The 19,308-nt window shown below is 35.8% G+C and overlaps 1 protein-coding gene across 3 annotated transcripts in view; it reads left to right on the top strand.

The window, feature by feature from the left end:
- ZDHHC17 (zDHHC palmitoyltransferase 17) overlaps positions 1–19,308 on the top strand; it is a 128,655-nt gene extending 109,347 nt beyond the window's left edge. For 2 of the 3 annotated variants that reach the window (XM_073327709.2, XM_073327710.2), the window contains 5 exons: positions 2,952–3,045; positions 5,799–5,882; positions 6,523–6,680; positions 13,952–14,046; positions 16,165–19,307. In XM_073327709.2, the coding sequence (XP_073183810.1) occupies positions 2,952–3,045; positions 5,799–5,882; positions 6,523–6,680; positions 13,952–14,046; positions 16,165–16,303 (570 nt within the window). In that variant the 3' untranslated portion in view covers positions 16,304–19,307. Of the gene's footprint in view, positions 1–2,951; positions 3,046–5,798; positions 5,883–6,522; positions 6,681–13,951; positions 14,047–16,164 lie in introns of all 3 variants that reach the window. The other variant, XM_073327711.2, reaches the window with a different exon arrangement.

Raw genomic sequence — 19,308 nt, 5'->3', positions numbered from 1 at the left:
CCAAAATACTCTCAACAAGATCAGGCCTGGGAGGGACCTTCCCATCATGGGGTGACTCCAGAGGAATACGGAAATGCACTGACAAAGTACCCCGAGAAAACCTTGCTTTTTTAATACACTATAACAAACAGGTGATGTCATTGTTTGTTGTCAGACCTTACTAACTCCAGATGAAGGAGCTAAGTTTGACCCTTGTCCTCTGCCCCGGTCAAGACAAGATTAATGACTGGGCCTCTTTCTTCAAGGTTTGCATCTTATCTCATTTGGCTGTATTTCTCTTTGACTACCAAACTCCACATTTCTTTATACTAAACTAAACAAACCAATTATTTACCATGCCTGGTGCCCAATTAACTATATTTTCTTTATTTCTGTTACCTCAACCCAAACCTTAAATGAGATAACACTGGTATTTTTAAGGGTCACTACAAGATTAACACAAATAACTTGTGTTTTCTCATGATCTCATCCTTTTACATGCTTCAGTCCTACCACTCATGCTAAAAATACAAACTCAGTTTGAAACCATAGCCTGCTTAAGCCTAATGTGGGCCTATTTTACTACAGTTGGCAACCTTTTCAAAGTTGGCTGCCTTAATCCTGGGCATCAGAATCCATATTTAGGCAGATCATACAAAAACTGGGGGAGCTATAAATAATGAAGAGCAATCTGGATCGCTTGGTATTCTGGGTGTGAACAAACTATGTATTTTAATACAGCTAAATGGAAACACATAGGAGCAAAGAATGTAGGCCATACTTACAGGATGAGGGAGACTATCCTGAGAAGCAGTGACTCTGAGAAAGGTATGGGGGATGTGGTAGATAATCATCTGAATGTGCGCTTCCAGCATGTTGCTGCGGTTAAAGGAGATGGGAATCTGGAGTAGGAGTAGAGAGGTTCTTTTACCTCTGTATTTGGCACTTGTGTGACCCCTGCTGGAATACTGTGTTCAGTTTTGGTGCCCACAAGTTAAGAAGGATGTTGATAAATTGGAGAGGGTTGAGAGAAGAGCCACAAGAGTGGGGAAGTTCTATGGCCTGTGTTGTACAGGAAGTCAGACTAGATGATGACCGTGTCCCCTTCTGGCCTTTATACAGGACACATCTTGTGAGAAGCTGCAAAGTTTTGACAAATAAAAATAACATTTTATAAAAGGTTTATTGAAATAAACCAATGTGATTGGTTGTTGCATCCTTACAGCAACTTCAAGCTATGTAGCAAAACTCTTATAGTTTGAACAAGCATTCAGTTTCTCCCAAGTATCCTGGTTGAAGAAGTTTTGTGTTATAAAAAAGAAAAGTATGTTGAGAAGTTTATGTACCTTTGTATTCTGTGATTTTTTGGAGGTGGGGGAAAGGGGAGAATTATGAATATTTGCAGTAAACATTTCAGTTTGACTCAGAATTGCCATTGCTGGTTTAACAAAAAGTTTAGGCCTTTTTCTATTGAATCATGAGAATTGTAATGGTTTTTTAAAAACTTTAATACTTTCAGAGGTTTTGTGAAACTGAAGTACTTTGATTTTTCTGATGTAATGTAACATGATGTACGTACGTATATACATGTATGTGTGTCTACATACAGTTTAGTCACATGGGGCTTTGTCTTTTGTTGATCCGTATAGGCAACATCACAAAATCATTATTAGTTATTGTGAAAGCTTCTTGAACTGTTGTGTTATACTCCCTTCTACCATACAAAGGAAAACCCCTCTGGGTATATGCATTTCAGATTAGTTGTTTCAGGATCTATGTACAATAAAATCTATTTGGGGAAGGCTCTTAAGAGATAAGTAAGCTTCACAAAGCCTTTCAAAACTATTATTTTATTTTAAAATGGGCTAGAACAAACTTTGGGTTAAATGACACGTTGAGCCTGAAAAAGAAGTATCTTTTGCTTTGTGTCATAACTGTCTAGATATTTTCCAGGTTAACTGGAAAGTTTCTCTAAATCCTGAAGTGTTTTAACATTTCCTAATTGTGGATTAACTTGCAAGTCTAAGCAACTATGTTTACATTTTGAAACAAACTGTTTAAAAATAATTTCTTCCTGCATTTACCTACTGAGACCTGAAGTATGCATTTTGTTTCCCATGGAAGAATTAATGACATGACAAACAGCTATTGGAAGTACTTTTTCTATAATGTTTATGGTGTCATTAATTTTTGTATAATAAACATAGAACTTTAAACTCAGATTTAAAGGGATAAGTAATTAAGTTTTTTTTAAATATTTAGTTTTAAAGTTTAAATGTATTTTAATGTCAAGGTTTGTTCATATATTTTGTATTTCAAGGTTTGTTTGTGTATTTTGTTCTTGATTTTTCATCATAACCATGTTATATTTAATTTACAAAATATACTCAGTTTGGGAGTGGTTTTCAAAATTGTCAAAGTGAACATTGGAGCAAAAGTCCCATTGGAAGTTCTCTTTAAATTCATATTCTTGTCTTTGGTAAATAGGCTTCATTAACAGCATTCTGTTTACATTAGGGTTCATTTATGAATAATGCCCAAAGAATCATCTCAATCATAATGTCAATACTCTGTCAACATAAAATAGCTGAAATGAAACAAATCTGCACCCAAAACTCAGATACCTAGAGGATTTAGAGGGCTTGGGGTGGATGGAAAGAGAAATAAATATTTGATACTTTTTATGATATGACATTTTTATTTAAGGGAAAAGATTTTAAATAGATTTTTATACCATGCATATTATAGCTGACGTATGATGAAATTTTAAGACACTAATTGTTTAATGGAATCTGAATTACCCATTAGGCTTTTAAATTCCTGTTGACCTTGATCTAAGGGATTAACAGCAGCAAAGTATTTTAACATGCATTAAAGTTCATTTTTTTCTGCCAGTCTAAATGTCAGACTTTTATTTTCGCTTTGCTGTAAAGCTTTTTGTAATTATATGTCCATAAATATCTGTCAAACAGATACGGAAGCCAGTGAGGTCTAAACATTGTGGCGTGTGCAATCGATGTATAGCAAAGTTTGACCACCACTGCCCATGGGTGGGTAACTGTGTAGGTAAGTGATTGCTCAAACATAGAATCTTAACAAATAGAGAGGGGAAAAATACAGTTAGGTCAGTTTGTCCACCCCTTTCTCAGTGCAGGATTGTTCTCTACAGTATATTCCTCTATACATTGTAAATTCTTGTTTTAAATGACCACAGTAACATGGTTTCTGACAACTTCCTGGGAAAGACTATTCTAGGTCTTCAGTTTCACCAAAAGCATCTTGATGTTCAGCCTAAATTTTCTTTCTTTCTGATTCATTGCATTATTCACAGTTCTCTTCTCTGTTACCAATCCACGCATAAGTACTTCTAGCTTTGTTTCTGAGGGCTTATCTATATGGAGCAGAAATGTGCACTGGAGGGGTGTGCACTAACTGACCCATGGTATTCCTGCTGACATGAACTAAAATGTTTGCATCACCAGGCTTTACACAGGCCAGTTCGAATACGACACGTAAGTGTCCTTTAGAAAGCAGACCCCTCTGGTGCACATTTCTGCTCTGTGTAGACAAGTCCTAAGTAAATTGCTTTCATCCCTATTTAAACATTTTATTTCAGCTATAATTATAACACCACATAAACAGTATGTAAGTATGTTTTTGTCAAATATGAACTCTAAAGCAAATCGTTAATCACATTTTCAGATACTTATCAATACAGCAGCTTTTTCATTTGCTACAAAAACAAGAGCGCATATACTGACTGCAGTGGTGACTATTCTCTTTAATATATATATGAGGTGAAGCGTGGAGTACTAGGAAATTAAAGCCTGGGTAACAGAGAAACTCACAAACAAGTATTTTCCTTTAGGGAACTGTAGTCAAGTGCTCAATTAATTCTTGCTATGTGTCCGTAGATTCAAAATGGCTTCCCATCTAGGTGGATTTTCTACTCCTGGGGAATTTCTGCACACAAAAAAAAAAATTCTGTGCACAATATTTTAAAATTCTGCACAATTCTGAATAGTTCTTTTGTCAAAATAACACGATATAATCATGCCAGTTTCAGTTATTTTGGTAAATTATTTCAAAATACCTTCAGCAAGGAAGTCTGAAATAATACAGACAACAAAAAAGATTCAGGAAATGTGTTTTTTTTACGAATAGATTCCTTACTAGGCATATTAATACAGAACTTTGCGTAATAATTCATTTAAACTACAATACAGAACTGTATTTCCTGCACCCCTCAGAAGCAGTACAAAGGCTTGGGGGAGTCAGGGGAGCTGAGGGAGAGGGAAGTAATTGCTGGGAAGGATCCTGGCAGTGAACCTGGAGGGTTGTTGCGTGTGGGTGAGAGTATAGAACAATTCTTTTGACTCTCATTCAGTCAGGCACATCTGCCCCCATACCTCTACCCCATCCCATGTTTCCCTGCACCATCCTGTCCCCATGTGGCCCTGAAACTGTTCTTTGTAAGTTGCGCACTTGGGTGGCTGCGCAGGAGAGATTAAAGTGCCTCCCAGCTGATCAGCGCACGCACACACACACACACACACACACACACACACACAGTCTCTGTGTCTCTCACATTCACCTTCTAACATATACTTGAGGTACTTCCAACATCATTCCTCATATATTCTTTGCTTATAAAAACAACATTACATGTTTACAGATGAAGGAAGCTGTTTGATTTTGGAGGAAGGAAGTGCCTTGTGTGCTTGTTCTAATTTGTATGTTTGGGTTTTCTGCTTCTGCTTATTTATTTGTTCATTTCACTTGTTAAAAGCACTTGATTATTTTTTGCCTCTGGAGGAAGCTCTTGGTTTAATCGGCAAAATATTTGACATAAATGACCAATTAAGTGCTCTGCTTCTTGGATACTGAGGGACACATCTTTTGTAGCCTATTATCGTCTGCAGTGTCTGTGTGATTAGTGCACATCCTTGGGTCATTGGAGTGCTGTACTAGTGAATGTATTCTACAAATTGAGGGAAAGTTGAGAAGTTCTGAATAGTGTATATATACAAATAAACGTATCACAATATTAGAAATGCATCTATCAGGTATATTAACACATGTAAAAGTGGTTTCATTTTGAGCAAATTCTGTTATGGTATGGTATGGGTCATTCACTCAATTTTAAATTCAATTACAAGTAGAATTCTTTAAATTTCATTCATTAATATAACCAGTTTTTTTAACAACTTGTTTAACCTAAATTGTTGTCTATCCATCTTTTGTATGTTTTCTTTTCAATTGGCTGTCAAGCAGTTTAAGGTCAACTTTTCCTATACCTTTAATTGTCAAAACAGGATGTGGATTTTTGTCCAGATTTCTATTTTCTGTCCGTCTTATTAAAAACACCTGCCCTCTGCTGCCAAGAAACAAAAGTAATTCAGTATTTTTGAGACATACCAAAACAGTTTTTGAGCTCTTCCTGGCTCTGCAACAGCTGTTAACTAACCAGTTCCTAAAGCTGTGTTGATATCAATAAAGCAGATCGTAAATTACACAAGCGTGTGTGAATTTCAGCTGCAGTATGGTAGGAGCACAGAAAAATAAAACAATGTTTGGCCCTACTGAAAGGGCAAAGTTGTAAGGGAGAAAAACACCTATTTTCAAGCTTCTAAGAAGTCATATAGATTTTACAGACTAATGTAATGTTTCTGGAGAGTAATGTTTCCATATAAAGTAATTAGCAGTGTTGTCTTAAAATAATTTAAATTGAATTCACATGTACATCAGCCCTCAAGTGTATTACTGACCTTTTCTCAGGGTGGAAGAAATTAATTCCTGTTGTTTGTGTTCATCTTTAGGGGCAGGGAACCATCGCTATTTTATGGGCTATCTGTTCTTTTTGCTTTTTATGATCTGTTGGATGATTTATGGCTGTATCTCTTGTGAGTAAATTTTTTCTTAATTGTTTTTAAGTACAATATTTCATTTAGTTCCTCCTATGAGTGTGTGCACTATCAGAGTTATACTTTGATACCATTTTTGTATTGGGATCATAGAATATCAGGGTTGGAAGGAACCTCAGGAGGTCATCTAGTCCAACCCCCTGCTCAAAGCAGGACCAATCCCCAACTGAATCATCCCAGCCAGGGCTTTGTCAAGCCTGACCTTAAAAACCTCTAAGTAAGGAGATTCCACCACCTCCCTAGGTAACCCATTCCAGTTACCTCCAGGAATTGAGGTTTGCTTTAGTAACTGCCCAGTTTAGGTGTTCTAGAATAGAAGAATACCTAGTTATTACAGAAAAAATATCTAATTAAGAATTCTATGTAGTCCTTGTTACTATTATTCCATGCCCTTCATTAACTTACTATCATCTCTGCGAATTTAAATTACAGCTGCTTAGAAAAGGAGGGAGAAATTGGGAAGATTTTTGCAAATTATTTCCATATTTCATTAAAAAAATTGCCCTTTGTCAGTTTTCTGATCAGTTCAAATTTAAATAGTACATTGATATATAGAAAAAATGAGTGATCTGAGGATTTTATATGATTTTTAAATCTATAATTTTTTTTCTTCTTCCAGACTGGGGAATCCACTGTGAGACTACTTACACAAAGGATGGATTGTGGACATATATTACACAAATTGCCACCTGTTCACCTTGGATGTTTTGGATGTTTCTAAATAGTGTGTTTCATTTCATGTGGGTGGCTGTGTTACTCATGTGTCAGATGTATCAGGTATGAAAAGGCACTTTATTTGTTACTTATTATAGTCAACCCTGAATATTAAAAGTAAATTTGCATTCCCATTACATCAAATATTCCTTTTCAGTTTACTTAACATTGTTATAAAACAACGTTCAGTGATCACAGAAACAAGGTTTGCAGAGGGAATAGAAAGCTGATTGTGTTGTCAGTCATAGGGGTTGCCTCATTTAGGATAGGGAGGGGATCTAGGGTCACCAAGCAAAAGGGGAATTGTTTTATTGGGATTTGAAAGAGTGTGAAGTTCTTTGTATACATGTACAAATGATCATTTTAGTAAGAGTGAAAGGGATCAGAAGTCTCTATTCAGTAGCTCCCTTGACAGCCATACAAGTGAAGATAGTTTAAATAGGACAGTCATTGAATTAGATTATAAGGCTTTCTTCAATCACTTTTGGCTGACATTTTCTTGGTTTGAAACCTTGGATAATTTTTTTCAAAAGTGCCTAAGTCACATTTTTAAGAGCAATTCAGGCACTTAGGCTCCTAAGTCCCATTGACTTTCAATGAGACTTAGCCTCCTAAGTCACTTTTCAAAATGGGACTTAGGCTCTTCAGTCACTTAAGTGCTTTTGAAAACTGTACCCTTATTTCATATTACATGGTAAAGCCTGTTGCAAATTATTAGTGCTTCTAAATGGCACTCAAAGAGATTTAAATGCTGATACTCTTTCACTTATCACCTTCATGACGCTCCTAGCTTTTAGTGGAGCAGTCATCAGGAACTTGAGACTGCTTGGCTTGTCTACATGGCACGGCACAGCTCTCTAGAGGGGTGTGATTTATAAAGCACTCTAACATGTTGTGGTCTAATTGCCCCAGGTAGACCCTGCTGGCATGCTCTAAAAGGTATCTAATTTGCATCTGCATAGTCTTGTTTCAAAAATTCAGTGCAATGGTTTATATGTCAACAGTAACTGTTCATTGTTAATGATTTTAGCAGAAGCTTCCAGCTAAATTGACTCCCACCGGGGTCCTCCCAGGTGCTGAGGTCCCCAACTTACCAAACTTCCAGCTTTTTCCTCTTACAACATTTTCCATGTAGTTCCTTGTCATAAAAAAAAACTAGGACTGTCAAGCGATTAAAAAAATTAATTGCGTTGTTAAACAATAATAGAATACCACTTATTTAAATATTTTTGTATGTTTTCTACATTTTCAAATATATTGATTTCAAATACAACACAGAATACAAAGTGTACAGTGCTCACTTTATATTTATTTTTAAAACAAATATTTGCACTGTAAAAAACAAAATAAATTCACCTAATACAAGTACTGTAGTACAATCTCTTTATCATGAAAGTTGAACTTACAAATGTAGAATTATGTGCAAAAAAAACCCCTTCATTCAAAAATAAAAAAATGTAAAATTTTAGAGCCTACAAGTCCACTCAGTCCTACTTCTTATTCAGCCAATCGCTCAGACAAACAAGTTTGGTTACAATTTTCAGGAGATAATGCTACTGGCTTCTTGTTCACAATGTCACCTGAAAGTGAGAACAGGCATTCGCATGGCACTGTTGTAGCCGGCGTTGCAAGATATTTACGTGCAAGAAGTGCTAAAGATTCATATGTTCCTTCATGTTTCAACCACCATTCCAGAGGATTTGCATCCATGCTGATGATGGGTTCTTCTTGATAAAGATCCAAAGCAGAGCAGACTGAAGCATGTTCATTTTCATCATCTGAGTCAGATGCCACCAGCAGAAAGTTGATTTTCTTTTTTGGCGTTTCAGGTTCTGTAGTTTCCGTATCAGAGTGTTGCTCTTTTAAGATTTCTTAAAGTGTGCTCCACACCTCGTCCCTCTCAGATTTTGGAAGGCACTTCAGAATCTTAAAACTTGGGTCGAGTGCTGTAGCTATTTTTAGAAATCTCACATTGGTACCTTCTTTGCATTTTGTCAGATCTGCTGTGAAATTATTCTTAAAATGAACATGTGCTGGGTCATCATCCGAGACTGCTATAACATGAAATACATGGCAGAATGCGGGTAAAACATAGCAGCAGACATACAATTCTCCCCCAAGGAGTTCAGTCACAAATTTAACAAACACATTAATTTTTAATGAGCATCATCAGCATGGAATGGTGGCCAAAGCATGAAGGGTTATACGAATGTTTTGTGTATCTGGCATGTAAATACCTTGCAACTCGGGCTACAAAAGTGCCATCCAAACACCTGTTCTCACTTTCAGGTGACATTGTAAATAAGAAGCTGGCAGCAGTATCTCCCATAAATATAAACAAACTTTTGTCTTAGCGATTGGCTTGACAAGAAGTAGGACAGAGTGGATTTGTAGGCTCTAAAGTTTTACATTGTTTTGTTTTTGAGTGCAGTTATATAGCAAAAAATTTCTACATTTGTAAATTACAGTTTCCCGGTAAAGAGATTACACGATAGTCCTTATATGAGGTGAATTGAAAAATACAGTTTCTTTTGTTTATCACTTTTACAATGCAAATATTTGTAATAAAAATAATAATATAAAGTGAGCACTGTACACTTTGCATTCTGTGTTGCAATAGAAATCAATATATTTGAAACTGTAGAAAAGCATCCAAAAATATTTAATAAATTTCAGTTGGTATTCTGTTTAACAGTGTGATTAATTTTTTTTAATCACAATTAGGTTTTTTTAGTTAATCATGTGATTAATTGACAGCCCTAAAAAAACCCTGTGGCACAGGGAAAATATAGAGGAATAAAATAAATTTAATTTGATATCAAAATAAATTATAGATGCAATACTGTACTACTTGTATTATTCAATTTCATCTTAATTTAGTAAAAACATTCATCCTTAGTTTAGCAGAAACTGCCACAGAATTTCCAGTTTCTCCTACTGGAGCACACAGATATGAATGGCTTTGCCACAGAAGTTGCATTTAGCTTGCAGCAGAGTATGTGTTGCCTACCCCTAGACTATAGGTTTGTCTACATTGGAAAACTAGCCCATTGCTGACAGTGGTTGTCAGTAGTAGGTCTTCACTGTCTCTTTTTCAACTCGTGTTTGCAAACTGTTTAATTGCTTGTGTAATGGGACAAAAATATTTAACACCATTGCAGAAGGCAGGAGTGAAACATGATTAAAACAGTTCAGTACTGTGAGTGCATACAAGTTGTGTAAGTCTGGTCTCAGTTATGCATTGTATAACTAACTGGACAAAACCTTTTCAATGGAATCTACACTAATAGTTAAACAGTTTCCAGCACCAGTTGAGGGGACCCATTGTTGTTAACTATTGTCAGCAGTGGTGATTTTCCTAGTACATATATAGTCTAAAAATAGTAAGTTGGGTCTACATATTGTTAGCTCAATGCAAAATTAGTTCAGGCTCTTGGCTGGTTACATAAAATAAAAGTAATAGAACTACAAATGCATATAATAAAGAAATAAATTGTGTGTATTTGCTGTAGATCAGAGTAGTTACAGATGAGATCCAGTTTTGTAAACCTAACTTTACTCTTCCAAAAAAGTCTATGTATACATCTCTGTAAAGTACAATACAAAACATCAAAGTTGATATTATGCAGGTAATATTTCTTATACCAAGAACTATATTAGTTTTTCAAAGTCAATAGGTTATTTACGTATATTTTGGTATAGTTTGTGGAAAGGATGGTGGCAGTTATAAATCCATTCTTAAAGCTCTCAAAAATGATAATGGGAGGGTTGAACAGACATCTAGACAAGGAAAGAGCTATGCAGCTGTTCCATTGGGAAAAGAGTACTCCTGAAGGGATTCTGCGCCAAAAAAATTAATAATCCTGCAAAATTCTCCATATTTATTTGTCAAAATAATGCAATATAATCAGACCAGTTTCAATTGTTTTGGTAATTTATTTAAACTACAATACAGAAAAAAGTCACAATAACTATTCAACATTACCTGAACACATGAAAGATAAGTTACAAACACTTGGTAACTGATACCCTGCATTCCAGTTATAATCCTGGATTATCATTTAAATTACATTACAGAACACCAAACGGGGGGGGGGAAGAAAAAGTAGAATGTCATTTTAAATTGCTCAGACTTTCACACATGAAAGTCATTTAGCTTTGCTAATCATTGTCCTGGACCTGGCTGGGTACTTTGGGAAGTGCTTGGTTCTGATTGTCCTGACATTGTATTGACTGCTTGGTAAATATTTTATTTTCCCTCAGTCTTTTTTTTTTTTTTTATCGATAAGTAAAATAAATTCTGAGCTGTAATCTAACTAACTCCATTGTGCCACTTTGGCACAGGAAAAAACACATAGATCTTCCTAGCTGATTCCCTTACTGTCACTCTGGCAATGTAGTGGCCTTAAAACTTTTAGAGGTTTTATGCTCCTGGGGGAATTGTCTGAGAATGGGAACAGTTAACTAACAATAGGAATGTTAACAATATTACTGTGCAGGCAGGCTGCTACATTTCTGCCTCCAGGACAGTCTACCTCATGCATAATAAAAAGCCCTACCCCTCCACGCCAGGTGAGCCTTAGTAGCAAGTGAGAGGGACAGAGTTTCTCTCACTCGTTGGCAGGCACACACGCCTAGCCCCACCCACTGATGGTGATCAACGTCTCCCACACAGGCACCTCTTTCCCTCCCCAGTGATTTGCATGTCTGAGTCTGCTACAGGCACACTGGAACACACGCGTTGCCAGGGAAGAGGTGTATGTCCCCCTGCAGATTTCTTTTGCATTTTTCTGTGCCCGGGGGGGGCACAGAAATATGCGGACCATATAAATTCTCTGCCCCTAGAGAGGTGCAGAATTCTGTCAGGAGTAAAAGATGCACTATACTGAAACAATTTTCATGCATTTTGTGCGTTTTCCTCACTAAGAATCACTGAGTATTCACGTATCCCACTGAAATCAATGAATATGTTCACATAATATGTAATTCTAGAAATAGAATTAGATTCTTTGAATTTTCTCACACTAAAGATCTCTTGTGATCAGACATTTAGCTTTTCCTTTGAATGTAATTGTCAGTCTTCCTTCCCAGATACCTCATTACCATGTCTGACCAGCACTCTTGTAACACAGACTGAAACTCTAACCAATACCCAAAACAGTAGCATGGATGAACAATCTGTCTGAGTAGTCTTGGAATGAGCCAAACAGTTCAATATGTTCTGTGGGGGCTGGGATCTGTATTTCAAATGTTCCCATGTCTGCCCATCTAATGAGACCATTGTGTGTTTTGCACAATCTGTCAGTACAAAAGCCAAAGGAGGAAAGTTTATTAAAATATCCTAACAAAATCATAGGCCAAGTGTTTATAGTTAATGGAATTATCAACTACAGGTTTAGACAGGAAAATAATATTCAAATACATCACATTAGCTGTATTTTCCTTATCTATTCTAACAGTAAAGAACAAAGTCTTATCACAAGTCTCTTCACAAGGGCTTAGTTACCACTTCAGTGTTTCCCGTTATATCAGAAATAAGATCCACACTCCAAACTTTGAAGTAAACTATCAGGCATCTCAGCTTTTTCCTTCTCTCCTGTAACGATGATTTAGAGCAACCACGAATATAGATTCCAAGTTTATACTTGTGAACCAGGGCCACCACACTACCTTCCAGTGGGATTTCCTGCCCAAGATAAATGAGCCAGGGTGACCATATCTATTCAGTGTGGCTTCCAAACCAATATAAAGTACCAGAGTACTAAAGCAATGTGAACATACAACTTTCCAATGTGCCTTCCAATCCCCAATAATCCCAGGATCCATTAAACTCCATACATAAATTACTTTAGAATGGGATATGTTGGTAGATATTTCTTCAAATTCTATGGAACCTGGAAGAACACTTTTCTCACGGTGCCTCATGAAATGCTTTACACCCTTAAATGTGATGAAGACAAAGTTATTATAATTGTAGTATTTAATACTATTTACAAGGCAGAAAACATGCAGTGTAGGAAATATGAAAAATGAAACGTGCAATAACTTCATTATTAAATGTGTCCAAATAATTATTTTTACGATTGTGTGAAGGAAGATAAAAGGTAACTTAAAAGAACTTGCCAAAATCTGTTCTAAGAGATCCTAACTTGGCCTTTCTTAGGAGCTTTGTTCTCTGCTTTTTTAACTCCACAGCCCGTCTCTTGATTCCTCTTTGATGGCTTGAAAGTAAAGTTGACTGATCCCTTGGCTGACCATTCTGATGGGATCACTCTCCTATCATTTTTTACCACTCTCTGTCCTGTCTTCCAAACAGCTTCCTTATTCCCTGGAGAAGATTAAAAGACCTAGCCAAGATTTTCAAAAATGGTTTCCTAAAGTTAAACTCCTAAATAAGTGGCTTGATTTTTTAAAAGAGAATATGAGTACTCAGGAGTTCTCATTCATTTTTGAAAATCAGGCCTCTTCCTGGAGAACTTGGCCATAGGTGCCTAACTTTAGGCTTTCATTTTTTTTAAATCATGTCCTCTTTCTTTAGATACCTGTCTGTTAAAGGGACAAAACTTCAGTATATCCAGAAAAGGCAAGTAAACCTGAGTGTAATTTCCTGAATGCTCAGGATTCTCAGACCTGACTTGTTGATCCCATAACATGGGGCTGAGTTACCATATGACACTAAGAATTCTAACGTTTTAGCTTATGATAGTGCTCCTAATTGTTAAGGGAGTTCTACTACTTTTGTTTCCAGTGTTGCACATGCAATACACTACAGTAAATCCAGGCCTTGCATAATGGAAGACTTCTTCAGACTCCCCCTTTTTAAGACAAAATGGTGGAGTAGTTGCTGAAAACTGTTAACACTGCTTGAGCCAAGTGACCCATGCAGAAGGTGTTTTCAGCCCAATTTATTATTTCTTTTAGGGGAAAAAATTACAAAAATATCTCACAGTTACTTTAAATATCAGCGCCAAGAAGGAAGAAAAGTTGTTTCAAAATTGTTTAAGATAATTCCTAAATATCTACTATAATAAAAATAATTGCTTATCTTATTTATTATCTCCAATATAGATTATTAGGGATTTTTCTTCTGGATATCAAGATTTATTAAAAATGAAAACTACTACACAATTTGACACAGCTGGTTCTGTTCACTCAAGAAAGACTCGAATAACACAGGTGGTTGAAATGTACAGGCAGAGTGATGCAGCTTGCATTGTGTGTGGTCCCACACTAAACAGCCCTGTGGAGTTTTTTTTCCAGCCTTTCTCTCTCCTGGTTTGCCTTTAATTTTGGAAATTCTAAGTGTTTGTTTGCGTATCTCCCATCTTTTCTAGATATCTTGTTTAGGTATCACTACCAATGAAAGGATGAATGCAAGACGATACAAGCACTTTAAAGTCACAACAACATCTATTGAAAGCCCATTCAAGTAAGTTTATAAAAATGTGTAAAACGCTATTTCTCATATGGATAGCCAAACCACAAATGAACTTCACAACTGAATGCTGAAAACTGTCTTCCATATGCTGATAGGATCCCAAAATTTCAGTTTTTAAAAGCTGAATTTGAACAGCTATTTTTACCATAAGCTAATGTATCTGATTATGGAAAGTGACTTATAATTACTATTAATATTTCTAAATGAATCCAGCCATTGATGATTTAACATAAAATAATTTTTGCTCCCAGGAGGGTAATAGTCTTTCTCTTGGTAAAAAAAAATAGAAAGCACCTTCCTTGTAGGGGATGCTGCTATTTCACTAAGTTTGTTTTTGTGCTAGTAAAAGGACTTGCCTTCAACATTTCTTCTCAAGTCCCACCATGCAGACGAAATTAGCAAGTGAGACTAGTAACATGACTTCTTGTGGTCATGACCTTTCTAGAGATGCAGCACAGCCGCAATCAGATTTCTCTTTGTCTGGGGAACACAAGGCTGTGCCCAGAGCAGATGCAATGTATTGCTTTCCTCATGATTTCAAATTCCACATCCTGTAGCCATTTCTATCAGCTTAGGAGCTTTTAGAGGATGTGCTTCTTAAAATGATGAAACAAGTGTTTGAACTGACTAAATAAGCACTGCCTACAAGATGGAGCAAAGGTGTCAACCACGGTTTGTTTACTCAATGTCCTTTCAGGAATTCAGATATTCTCGTTGTTACTTCTGATCTTTCTAGTCTACATCCTGTTACCTAAGTTTTAATTTCCAGAAAATCAAGGCCTACTCATCTTCAGTGTAATTACAAGCAAAAAGAAACTTTCCGATGAAAAATCAATTTCCTTCCTGAGATTTTTTTACATATTAGAGACTGTAAAACTTTAAGAAATTGACAATAAGCTCTATGATGTAACAGCTGTTGGACTTGGAAGCTATCACTCTTGTCTAGGTCCACAGAGATGTGTATACTCTATATTTTGTAGTGTTCAGGGGTTCACACTGATCTTTGATCTGTAGCCTATGAACCACCACATAATCTGAAGACCAGTATTAATTAAATTGAAGGTGATCCTGGGAGGACAATCACTTCATATTCATGTCTGGCACTTCTTAATGATGCAACGATTCCTTTTGGATAGGGGACTTACGAAGTTATCCATGCCTTTGCCACTTCCAGAATGGAACCATTCTGCCACTTCCAGAATGGTTCCAATACACTCTGTGTGGGACTAGCTTTCAAGACTACTCTGAAACTTCAGCTAGCGTAAAATGTGGCCGCTAAACAGTTAGCAATGTTTGTGGCATGGAATATATTACACCTGTGCACTGCAGATTACCTTGGCTTCCAGTTCATCAATGGGTGTAGTTCAAGGTGTTGATTTTTGTCTATAAATCTCTAGATAGTTTGTGTCTTAGCTTCTTCATACTCTGTACTTTGGAAGCTCTTGTTCTCATATTTCCCTAAATTTCAATGTTATTTGTGGTCTTAGTGGATGGCACTGATCTCTGAACTTTGCTTTCCTGTTGGTTCAACAGAGCATGACCTTCAGGATGCATTGTAATGCCTGTTTTATTGGTTCAAACTATTTATTGCCTGTGGTGGGGTAGAGATTGGTTCCTGGTTCAGGAATTTCTCTTGAGCTGATTCAGTTTTGTTATTTTTGAGTTCATGTAATTTTACAGTCTATGCTTAGAAGTTGTAATATTCACATATTATAAAATGGAAAAAATAAAATAGGATTATCTGAGATTAAAGGCAGGATAATGCTGCAATTCTTTTTATTTAATGTTCTGTTGTTGCTATTGTTTGCTTTGTCTATCAAATATATTCTAGTAAGTCTTTATTTCCCTCTCATTTTTTCTTAACTTTAAGATAGGATGATGTCCAGTCATTGTTGTATAACCCTGGCATACTTGGGGAATGGCTGATTTAAGGTTAAAGAGTCAGTTGTGCTCTCAGAGATTCAGCGTCCACTTTGGGTTTTCTACATTTGGGGAACTTTTTGGAGAGCAAGCAGACATGGTAAATTTGGAGGTAGACAAACTTGCACTATGCTAAGTGAATTGTGATGTTACTTACTAACATATGTCGTCTTGTTTGTTTTTTTTAAGCCATGGATGTATAAGGAATATTATAGACTTCTTTGAATTCAGATGCTGTGGTCTTTTTCGTCCTGTTATTGTGGACTGGACAAGGCAGTATACAATAGAATATGACCAAACTTCAGGAGCAGGCTACCAGCTAGTGTAGCACCACCTTCGTCCTGTGAGCCTACGATATCTGAGTGGTGCCTGAAAATTTCTCTCTCTCGAATCCACATCCTTTGAACTGTAGCATGCTATGTGTAGGGCTAATGATGAATCTTACGATACCTTCTCTTTATCAGAGTTTTATTAACAAAGGTAAAAATGGACAGAATAAACTGCCAACCCTGATAAGGAAGAGGAGGAAGATCAAAAAGGGATTTTAACCATTCTTAACATGAGAATTATTCACAACAACATATTCACTGCATTTGTTGTTGGATTTTTTATTTAACACCTTTTACAAAGGAGCATGAGATTATTAAAGTATTGACATACCTAGTCATGTTGTGCTGAACAGAAATATTAATTTCCCAATTTGAATAATTCCACTGGAGCAAGAATCTGGAGTCTAAAACTAAATTTCACAATGCAGTCAGACTTCATTAAGATTGCTGCATTTAAGTTCCTGTAATGTGATTTTATATTGATTTTCTGTAGTATTATGTACATGGGAAAATGTGCATTTCAATACTGTGATTAAAATCATGTGGTTTTATTGGGGATCCACTGTAATGTGTTAAGCTTCGGAAGCAGGGCACATGAGGATAATATAATGTTCACAAATAAGTGTGTTACCTATATTTTATGGCTATCAGCAGTTATGGCCATCTGTTTCCGGTACAGTGAAATACTTGTAATAACCTTGTTTCGAGGTTGTATAGTCTGAAAATAAACAGTTGCACAAGTAAGTAAAGCTCTTCTGTCGAAGTTAAAGCCCTGCTTAAGTGCATGATATACCTTTTAAAAATAGACCACAATATATACTATATGATATTCAGCAAAAAATAAAACAGAATTTAATTTGATATCTTTGAACAAATGATATAAGCCATTTAATACTAAGAGTGATCCAGTATAATATATTGCATAGTGACTGGAAAGGTTTGAAGAGAAGTTGTATAGGGGTACCAAAGATGTGAATGCAAAATCTTAGTAATGGAAAAGAAAGGTTTATAACCGTTTTAAATTCCATGTGATTGCAAAACAAATTGTGAAAACTGACTAAAACACTCATTTTCTTTGCATATAAAATGATTGAATCCAAGCTTAAGTAAAGTGTGATCTCTGTTAATAGCACATATGAATGGAAAAATCTAATAGGACATTCTGAAGAAGATGGTATGTCAGCAAGTCGAAATCACCCTTGAGATTTTTTTCTGTTAAGTTCTCACACTGCAAATATGTTTGAAAGGTAAGGAATGATCTGAAATCTCATTCCAAATGGGCTTTTTGTTTTTGAATGTGATGCACTGATTTTCTGTTATAGCGTTTTCCTATACTCATGGTGAATTATTCACTGTTTCCTTAACTATTGTTTACAGAGAGACTGAGACTTGGATTAGTTCTCTTTTAAGTGCTGTAGCAACCTAGTGGTTCGAGAAATCTGTGAAGGGAGTTTTCAGAGGGGACCTGAAAGTAGTTGATGAGACCACTGTAAAGAATGTGTATCTGTATATAAATAATTTATCAAATAGTTTTCTCTTTGTGAGTGCGTGTTAGTATATTTAAGGTTGCTCATTTCATTTTATCAACCAAAAAGTGTAGGAAGATATCTAATGAGCTTTTAGTGATGTTCAGTATTGCTGTTAATAGGCGTTATACCCTGCAAATTCACTGCATGTTTGATGCTTGGCAAAATTAGCATTCTCTGTAATATGCAGATTACAAGTATAAAAGCAATCTAGTGGTATTCCAGCCCCTTGCCTTAGTAAGAGGAGCAGTGAAACTGTAAATAGGTGATGTTCAGTATTTGCAAGTAGACATTTTTTTCTTTATCTGTTTCTTTGAACACAAGACACTCGCATAGTTTGCAAGTACCAGATATCAAGATTTACAGAAACGTAACGTTAGTGTACTTGAACATTTAATGCTGGGGGAAAAATCAACATTATCTTTTATACAATATTTGGGAGGAGTTGGTTACAGGGTGGCAAGAGGTTTGTGCCATTTTGTCAGAATTTAGAATTATAACAATTATTCTGTTAACATGAACAAAAACAAATGACACCATTATTCATCTTTTTAATTTCTAAATGGGAAAAAAAGCAGGAATAAGCCTTCAAAATTTCATTACTTATTTTATAATCAAAGGTAATGTTCTGCACCTCCAGGAAAAACTTTTTTCCCGTTTCTATTTGGGGTTGGCTGACATAAAGAACTTCAATCAATTGACAGTGTTTAGTAAATACCTTTCATAGCACCAGTCATCTGATGTTTAAAGTACATTATTATTTTAGTTGTCCAATTAACTAACAAAGTCTGTGTACCAGAATGTTTGCAAAACAAGGGTGGACTTTGGTGGTAATATGAGGTTAATTTTGCAGTTTTTAATTGAGCATAGCTCCCTAGTGGGAGTTATGCTTCATTATGCTTCATTCACAGTTTGGCTAATAGAAAATATAATAGGTTTAGAATCAACTTACAAATGTCCTGGATTTAGGGCATATAAATAATTCTAATACAAAGAGTTAATTATCTTGAGGAATACTGAGACCTATGACCTGAAACCATCAGAATGGGAAAAGCCATCTTTGCAGCCTTTTTCTGTCAAGTAAACTATTAAACTTACAATTTGCGTATTACAGCAAAACTACATCACTTCCAAAACTTCATGAAGCTGATCCAGACTGAAATCAGATCAGCTTTATCTCATCTAGGTTGAGTAAATGGAAATTTTGTCTCAGCCCTAAACATGTGCTGTTTCTTTGCAGGTTTCTGTGTTCTTTGGTGTCCACCAGATTTTCTTTTTGAAAATTAATATGCATAAAACAGCATCATTACATTTTAAGCTTATGGATACATTGTTTTGTATTTTATTTATAACTGTGCCAAGTATCATTTTACTACTGTCAGGATCTTGATGTATTACATGGTGAACAAAAATCTGTAAAATGTTTAATAAATTAGCTCTCCTTACATAAATTAAATCTGTGAAATTTTTGTAAGTTA

Source organism: Lepidochelys kempii, chromosome 1 (genome assembly GCF_965140285.1).
Source record: "Lepidochelys kempii isolate rLepKem1 chromosome 1, rLepKem1.hap1, whole genome shotgun sequence".
Classification (NCBI taxonomy): domain Eukaryota; kingdom Metazoa; phylum Chordata; order Testudines; family Cheloniidae; genus Lepidochelys; species Lepidochelys kempii.
Note: the sequence above shows the minus strand (reverse complement) of the source record. Positions and strands in the feature narration are given on the sequence as shown.